The 8,617-nt window shown below is 40.0% G+C and overlaps 1 protein-coding gene across 1 annotated transcript; it reads right to left on the bottom strand.

The window, feature by feature from the left end:
* Positions 1-632: 632 nt before the first annotated feature.
* Positions 633-6,796, bottom strand: LOC134661830 (vesicle-trafficking protein SEC22b-B). The gene is made up of 6 exons (XM_063518027.1): positions 6,518-6,796; positions 6,303-6,412; positions 5,245-5,365; positions 4,504-4,581; positions 2,920-3,040; positions 633-861 (listed from the first exon to the last, which is right to left on the bottom strand). Exons 1-6 carry the CDS (start codon positions 6,590-6,592, stop codon positions 713-715), a joined length of 654 nt encoding a protein of 217 aa, XP_063374097.1. The 5' UTR covers positions 6,593-6,796; the 3' UTR covers positions 633-712.
* Between the last annotated feature and the right edge of the window lie 1,821 nt (positions 6,797-8,617).

Below are 8,617 nucleotides of genomic sequence, written 5' to 3'. Positions count from 1 at the left end.
ACGAACCGTGATAGCTAGACAGTTGAAATTTTCACAGATGATGTATTTCTGTTGCCGCTATAACAACAAATACTAAAAACAGAATAAAATAAAGATTTAAGTGGGGCTCCCATACAACAAACACGATTTTTTTGCTCTATTTTTTGTTGATGGTGCGGAACCCTCCGTGCGCGAGTCCGACTCGCACTTGGCCGGTTTTTGGTGTTGTTTCCGTGACCACAACTCAGCTGAAACGTCGGAATTAAAGGTAAAAACAATGAAATTATATTGCGGTAGACCCGTTTGTGTAATTAAATAAAGACAGTATGATTCTCTCTGTATATGTTTGAAATGAGACAGTCCTTTGACAAACTATAATACGCTGCGAGTTGCAACCAATATATCCAAAGCCCTCTAAAGTTTACTATTCAGAATGTCCGCCAAAACAACAAAATGGCCGCCCTAATTTGTCAGAAGTACCAGGTTGACAGGATCCTGAAGTACAGCACGAACACCAGCAATATGACGGCGCTAGTTATTAATTTGATGAGCATAGACTCGGTGTTTCTGTTTAGGTAAATATTGTAAATACCACAAGTCCTCTTAGGTATATGTTCCATATAAATCCGTGTTTAAACCTAATCCAGAACCGCCGTTTATTTCCAAAGTTTTCTATTCAAAATGTCCGCCAAAACAACAAGATGGCCGCCCTAATTTGTCAGAAGTACCAGGTTTACAGGATCCAGAAGTAGAGCACGAACACCAGCAGTATGACGGCGCCAGCTGTTACTTTGATGAGCATGGACTTGGTGTTAAGGTAGGCGGCGTCCTTCTTGTATTTTTGCGACATCATGGAGAGGGACTGCGTTTTTGTGTCGAGCTCTGGAAAGGATAGGGTATGGTCAAATTGGTTTTCTTGTGGGTAAGTAGGCCACAAGGGCTCTTTCACAAGTCAATACGACAGTTACAGTGACATCATTGAAAAATACATAGCAACATTAGTAAATACAACAGCCAATACGTACTTAGGTAATACAATACAAATCTAATACCTTTAAACGAGCAATTCTTGTATATTTATTTATTTATATGTATATTTCGGGGATCTCGGAAACGGCTCTAACGATTACGATGAAATTTACTATATAGGGGTTTTTGGGGGCGAAAAATCGATCTAGCTAGGTCTTATCTCTGGGAAAACGCGCCCTTTTGAGTTTTTATATATTATGTTTCCCGAGCAAAGCTCGGTCTCCCAGATATTATTACTCTTTATGGCACACATCAACAAAAGAAGACAGAAATATTATTTCCAATCTTTTTTCAACAATAAACATTTCATCCGCTGCGCCCTCTAGGTTGCTTTACTGTAAAATTGCGAATCTACTGACATTTGACACTGACTTTAAGTACGTTAGTGTGCGTGAATGCAAGATATTGCAATATTTTGATGAAAACAGACATACATTGTTGATGAAAACAGAAGCTATTGAGTGTAAATATATTTCGATTTAACCGTCATATTATATTTTTCGTTCATTGCAGTAAATATCAACTCGTCTTAGAACATGTTTGAGTTTTGGAAACGATGGTGATAATTCGCAAATTGTGCACAGTCACGCCATCTTTTGGTGCAGGACATCCCTAGAAATCCACATTAAGCAACAGCAGTCGGCTGGAAGATATCGCTTTGCTGCGAGTAGACCGCTTCGTTATGGCAATCTAAAGGGGAGCATTCCACGGACATGTCTACCGTTGTCCCAAACAAACTTGTGATATTTATGAGCAAAGAGGCAGCTCCGATATAACTGATGTCGACTGTACGTGAATGGCTAAGTTATAGGTATTTCATGCGACTACGTATTTATTCACGTGTTACCTACTGATAATAAGTATAAAAACTATTGTACCATGTTTGATACAAATATATAAAATCTAGATCAAGAGATCAAACAAACGCACAGCCGTACTCTCCTTTTCTCGAAGTTTCGGCAAATGGGTTAATTAGCGTGTTGTAAAGATATCCAAAGATGCTCTATTTCCCCGGTATGCTACCACTGTTACCACACGCAAGATATAAACATAAATAATGCATTCGCTTTTGCAATATTAGTTAATTAATAATTGTAATAAGAATTCGCATCGGCTGTGGTAGCCGAGTGCCAAACGTGCCAATTTCAAAAGGTACCATGCCATTTTTTCCAAAGGGTTGAAAGCACTAAGATTAGTACCTACACATAATACATTCGCTTATTAGTATAGTTATCACTGGCATAATATATCTTTCATTCGCTTGCAACAATTCTTATAATAAGAACTTATTTTAAAACCCCAACGAACTTATGTTAAGTTTAACTTCTTGACCGCCAAAGACTCAATAATCAATCTTCGTGCACTTCGACAACGTTCTCTTTTTTTAGTCTGGATATCGTTCTCGATAGACGTGACGTTCAAGGGGTTAAGGCCGCCGCAGAGCCATCAATATTTATTTATTTAAGTTTTCCCTTATTTTTGTAGATTGTGTCCTTTACTGAGTGCCACCTAGGCCAGCGGTTCTCAATCTTTTTTTTTTACGGAACCCTTTTGGAAAGCGAAATACTTGATGGAACCCTACATTAAAACAATAGTTTTTAGAAGTGTATTTTTTTATTAAATAAGCATAATTCTAAATTCTTGCGGAACCCCTGCAGGGGTGTCGCGGAACCCTAGGGTTCCGCGGAACACACTGAGAATGGCTGATCTAGGCCATCCACTGGGCCTTTGTGAAAATCAGCGTCGGGGAATGTGCCATGTGGCTCATACCGTACCACCTAGATGAGTGAGGACCATTTAGCGCAACTTTTCATTTTGTGTATTCTTAGTTTTAGGGTTATGTTACTGTGCTAATAAATGCTTTCTTCTTCTTCAATAATGATTGACGTGTCGTGGTAATTAAACACTGACCGGACAGCACTGCGCCTCGCTGCAGCACGTCGTCTATGTTCTGCATCATGATGCGCTGCACGTCGCCCAGCTGCCCGCCGAGGGCGGCGGCGGCGCCCGTGCGGCGCGCGCGCGTCCCGCCCTGCAACCACAAACATTCATTACCTCAGCCCGACACCTGTTCGCCACGAGCACATTACACCTGCCAGGCCTGTGGTCACAGAATAACTAATAGTACTACCGTACAGAAAATTCACTCTTTCACAAAAGTCAGATTTAGGTATAAAATTACACCTATATCGCCGCCTGCAAGCAAAATTGAAACTTATAACCGCGCACGAACCGTGAATCTCCTTTGCGCGCCGCAGTTTTATGACCGAGCTGTGAGTGTCGGCACGGGGTTATCACTTGAAAAGTTTTTATACCTATACCCACTGATTTATTATTTTTAAGATAAATATGTAGGAATTACGAACGTTGATTATGTAAACATACATTTTTTATCCGGAGATAGTATGTCTGATTCTCACGAAAGTAAGTTTCGAAGCCATTGTGTATTTTCAATTTTGCGCGAGCGCCACGTGACACGACTTATCGTGCGCGCCGAGCGGCAGCCCACTGCCATACGCCTGTCCGATGGGCGCGCCGGCCAAATGTACCTAAACTGCGGAGTGACGCCCCCCTGCTGTGGTCGTGTTTGCCGCTCCCGTATTGGCTTACATAGCCACGAAAAACGTTGTCGCCCTACCTGACACTGTTTCCATAGTCTGAAATAGACTTTAAGGCCAATGGTGACCCAATCCGGTATCGGACAGAAGTAAAATCTACCACAAAAATGTGTTTTTCTCATAGAAGGTAGCATCCTATAGAAGTGGTCTACGCGTGCCTCCGTGAGGGACAAAACATACGCAATGCGACCCTATGATTGGTCGAATTTATTTGTTATGGTGGGCAACAAATAAATTCGACCAATCATCCATACTAATTTACGGTGGGGAATAAAAAAAAAGTGAGACTGTGACAAGGACATACAATACTAGCGCTTTCGCTGCTACTCCTACTGAAAGATACATAAGTCTATCCCGTTCTGTCAGTTATCCCCACCACTCATGCCTAATCCAGTTTAATACTAGATTCATGGTTTTTTTGTATTTAATAAACCATTATTACTAAAAACGTTAGATAACGCAAGAAAGACGGACTTGATGCCATATGGCAATCACCTGCGGCTGTTTTTCTCATAGCCGCCTTCCGACATCCGATATCGGTGCGGCGCTTCCGATAATTTCAGCCATGTCGGCGCCCCTCGTCAGCCGTCGGACCGATAATATTTGTTTCTGTGCGTAGGTATGTGTAGACATAATGTTTGTTGTAGTATGCCTCGGTATTGGATATCGGACGGCCCCTATGACAGCTGTTAAAGAGTGCCCTGTGGCATGAAATTTGTTTTTTTTTTTTTTTTTTGCATTAACGTTGTTTTTAACAATACGGTACGAAAAAAGAATACTACATATTGTGTGGGTGTACTTCAACTCTAGTGATGCCTATATTTAATGAATGCTGACTGTACTTGCAGAATAATGATTATAAACTCAAATAATGTACCTCGCTGTACTGGCGCCTTGCTCGCTGCATCCACGTATCGAACTCAATGAACGTGTAAGGCCGAGTCACCGTGTTCACCTGAAGGACAGACGGAATCGGTATACAAAACTACAATTATAGGCCACCAGAGTGGCCATTAACAGTAGTATACACAGAAATAATATGTATGGAGACTCTTAAGGTACAAGTTGGAAGTGTTGGGAGCCGACCGCAGACGACGTGTCGCTGCGACACTACTGCATGGTTTCTATACTTTCTATGTATTTCTATGATCCATTCGTAGTTAGCTACACGAAGTTAGCGACGTATCGGCGAGCCGTAGACGACACTGTCGCCCGACAATCAGTTTAGTCCAACAAGAAATTGTAGTAAATAATTGAGGACGCCACTTCCTAAATATACATTTTTGAGGTAAAATGCTTAAGCATGGCAACAATTTACTATGGATTTTTTTTAGTTCCATTTAATTTTATTTCTACTATTTTATATCGCACTATAATGCCTCTCTCACTCGGAACCAACTGGATATAGTGCTGCCGTTTGCAGTCGGGTCCAGTGCGTTCACCGAGCAGAATTTTTGATAATTCGGTGCGCTTTTTTCCAGATCACAATACAGTTAAAATATTCTAATCACATAAAGTAGCTATTTTATAAAGCTTTTTCTAACATACTACACAGAATAACAACAAAAGAAGCTGATCCACCGATTACAAAAACTATTAATTGTTGGCGGTAACTAACCCTCTTCCCGTACTGCTGGTAGAACTCCTGGGCGATCTCCTCCAGGTAGCTGAATGCTAGCCGCTTGTTGTAGTTCCTCTCGCACAGCACCAGGTAGCAGATCTCTTTCTCAATTAGATAGCTGCAATAATAAATACTCGTATTGTATAATTCAAACTTTTTTAGTAAATACTGTTATAAATGTAAGCTTGGCAAGAGATAGCATAGGTAAAGATAGAATCATACTGTATTTTTCTTATACTAGTATTATAACCCCAAAAAAGGATGAGTATAGTTCTTTATACTACTGCTACTGACAAATTTAATTTGTCATCAAAAAGTTGGCATCTCTATGATTTTGGAATTTACGGCATCATATTTATTTTAATTTATGGATTGGATTATAGAAGATTAGATTAAGGTAATTTTAGTGAGGTGATGGCAATAACAAACGTGTCTAAGACTTCATTTACCATAATTTACGTTAATTTTATTATTTTTACTCCAGAAAAATTAAATTAAAATTCCAAACTAGAATTATATCATCATTGAACTAGTAAATTCAGTCAATATGTTATATGCAAGGCAATGTTACAAAATAACAAAATTATTGGCCTATTGTATAACATTATATTTGAGGAAAGACACCATATTGATTCGAAAGCAATAATGTAGACAGTTTAAATACCATGCATACACAAACATATTGTTATTACCAAAGTTTCAAATATAGCTATACCATTTTGTATTCTACTTGATGGTGGCAATCGACAAGTAATAATACTCATTATGTTGAAAGTGCACTCAGTATGTACTTACAATAGGTAACTGTTAAGTACGGTTTACTGTTACGCAAAATTGAGTCTTCCTACTTTGACATTGAGGCACTTTTACGTCATTACCATGTTACGGTCAATACCGTTTAGAGGCTTAATTTACTAAAAACACAGCCAACAGGTAATTTTTATATTATGTACTTTTATGGATGTTAAATGAATAGGTGACGTGTAAATGACTCGTGAATAATTACGGTGCAAGAAATAATAGTAAATCGAAACAAAAATTAAAAAGCAACTCACTGGAACAGGAAAGGTCCGGATTCAATCGAACAGCGTAGCGGAGACTGCGGTCCTAGCTTCCTGAACAGCATTTTCGCCTGATTTTGGTACTCCAAGATATTACAGCCGCTCTGCCGAACGCAAAATAAATTGAAATAACTAATTAGAACAACGTGATAACACAAAGTTATGAGTATTTACGGGCTTGTAAGGGTTGTGGCTAGTATTTGGAATACCTGTTCGTCGTCTTGCATGGTTGCAGCAAGCGGCAGGCCGTCGACAACTCGCGCGATCATCGTCATAAGCACCATTTTGATTGTTAAGTTGATAACTGTTTATTCGTAATACTATGAATGTTCCGACACTAAATAATTATCTTTTGAGTTTTGTAAACAGCACTAGTTCGATTTATTCACATAACAATCGTGTATTTCTTGACATTATTTGAGAGCGACTGTGGCAATGGCAAGTTGGCTACACAGCTATACGCAGCGTTTTGACTATTATACACGTCACCGCAACCGCAGTAAAGGTGACAGTTTTGACAACCGTCACGTCACGTCAGCCATAATGACAGCTTAAGATGCGTTCAGGTTCAGGGATTTATTGATAACAAATAATGAAAAGTTATTGAAATCGGTAGAATAAGGAATATTAAATGGATACTTTAGTGATGTTTATATTTGTTCATATATTGTGTATATTAAAATCTACACACTAGCTGGTTAATAAAATCACAATGCCAAATAAACTTTTTTGAAAATTTGATAAAAGCGCCATCTAGTGGGCAGTAGCCGAACTTGATACTGAGATTGCTCAGCGAGGCTGGGTGACTTTAGTGGTTGTAGTCTATGCTACAAGATGGCGCTTTAATAGGAGCACAAGTTTTTTTTTTACTTTTAGTTTGGTATTAGCAACGCTTAGTGTAAGGCCTGAGTGGACGCTCGAAGCGGAGCGTTCGGCGGGGCGTGCAGCGTGGCGTCGGGCTCACAAGTGATTTCAGCAGCGTGCACTAAGGCCGCTCCTATACGCTTGCATTTGTTTAACATGCACGCCGCACGCCCCGCCCCGCTGCACGCCCAACTCTAGCGTCCACTCAGACCTTACACTCACGATGCTTTCTAGAGGCACAGAATAAATAAATAGTACCTAGAGGTACGAGCTTTGGGTACGAGACTATTAAATATTCATAAACAATAATATTCTTATAATTATGACACCTAGTTAAAAAACTTGGCCACCGTTATCATTTTTCGAAAATTGTACTTACAGTCGCCATCAGATGGAGCGGCTAAGGTGCTCACAAATATCTGAGGGTTTACCGTGAAAACCAAAATTCGCAAACTGCGGGGATCTTTCTCTTTTGCTCGAGATCTGAAGATCATTAAGACGTAATTAGAGTGACATGAGAAAAATACCCGCAATTAACGAACTTCGATTTTTGCGGTTATAGCCCTGAAGCAGAATACACCTCGATATTGACAAGGCGCTAGAGTGGGTATTCAGACATTTTTGAGCACCTCGGCTGCTCTGATATTATTATATCTGATGTAAGTACCTACTACTTGGCTTGATAAAAACCGGCCAAGTGCGAGTCGGACTCGCGCACGGAGGGATCCGCACCATCAACAAAAAATAGAGCAAAACAAGCAAAAAAACGGTCACCCATCCAAGTACTGACCCCGCCCGACGTTGCTTAACTTCGGTCAAAAATCACGTTTGTTGTATGGGAGCCCCACTTAAATCTTTATTTTATTCTGTTTTTAGTATTTGTTGTTATAGCGGCAACAGAAATACATCATCTGTGAAAATTTCAACTGTCTAGCTATCACGGTTCGTGAGATACAGCCTGGTGGCAGACGGACGGACGGACGGACGGACGGACAGCGGAGTCTTAGTAATAGGGTCCCGTTTTTACCCTTTGGGTACGGAACCCTAACAAACAAAAAAACAGTCACCCATCCAAGTACTGACTCCGCCCGACGTTGCTTAACTTCGGTCAAAAATCACTTTTGTTGTATGGGAGCCCCACTTAAATCTTTATATTATTCTGTTTTTAGTATTTGTTGTTATAGCGGCAACAGAAATACATCATCTGTGAAAATTTCAACTGTCTAGCTATCACGGTTCGTGAGATACAGCCTGGTGACAGACGGACGGACGGACGGACGGACGGACAGCGGAGTCTTAGTAATAGGGTCCCGTTTTTACCCTTTGGGTACGGAACCCTAAAAATGAATTAACAAAAACTAAGTAAATTTGATTTATTATTATATTTTTTTAATATCCACAACTTACAAATATTAACATACATAATTACATACGTAACTACTAGT

Source organism: Cydia amplana, chromosome Z, assembly GCF_948474715.1.
Source record: "Cydia amplana chromosome Z, ilCydAmpl1.1, whole genome shotgun sequence".
Classification (NCBI taxonomy): domain Eukaryota; kingdom Metazoa; phylum Arthropoda; class Insecta; order Lepidoptera; family Tortricidae; genus Cydia; species Cydia amplana.
Note: the sequence above shows the minus strand (reverse complement) of the source record. Positions and strands in the feature narration are given on the sequence as shown.

Excerpts from the sequence above, each read along its gene's own strand:
- LOC134661830 (XM_063518027.1), bottom strand. The coding sequence starts at position 6,592 with ATGGTGCTTATGACGATGATCGCGCGAGTTGTCGACGGCCTGCCGCTT. Across the intron at positions 5,366-6,302 it reads TCCGGACCTTTCCTGTTCCA|CTATCTAATTGAGAAAGAGA; the intron begins GTGAGTTGCTTT and ends TTATTATTGCAG. Across the intron at positions 3,041-4,503 it reads CAAGGCGCCAGTACAGCGAG|GGCGGGACGCGCGCGCGCCG; the intron begins GTACATTATTTG and ends TTGTGGTTGCAG.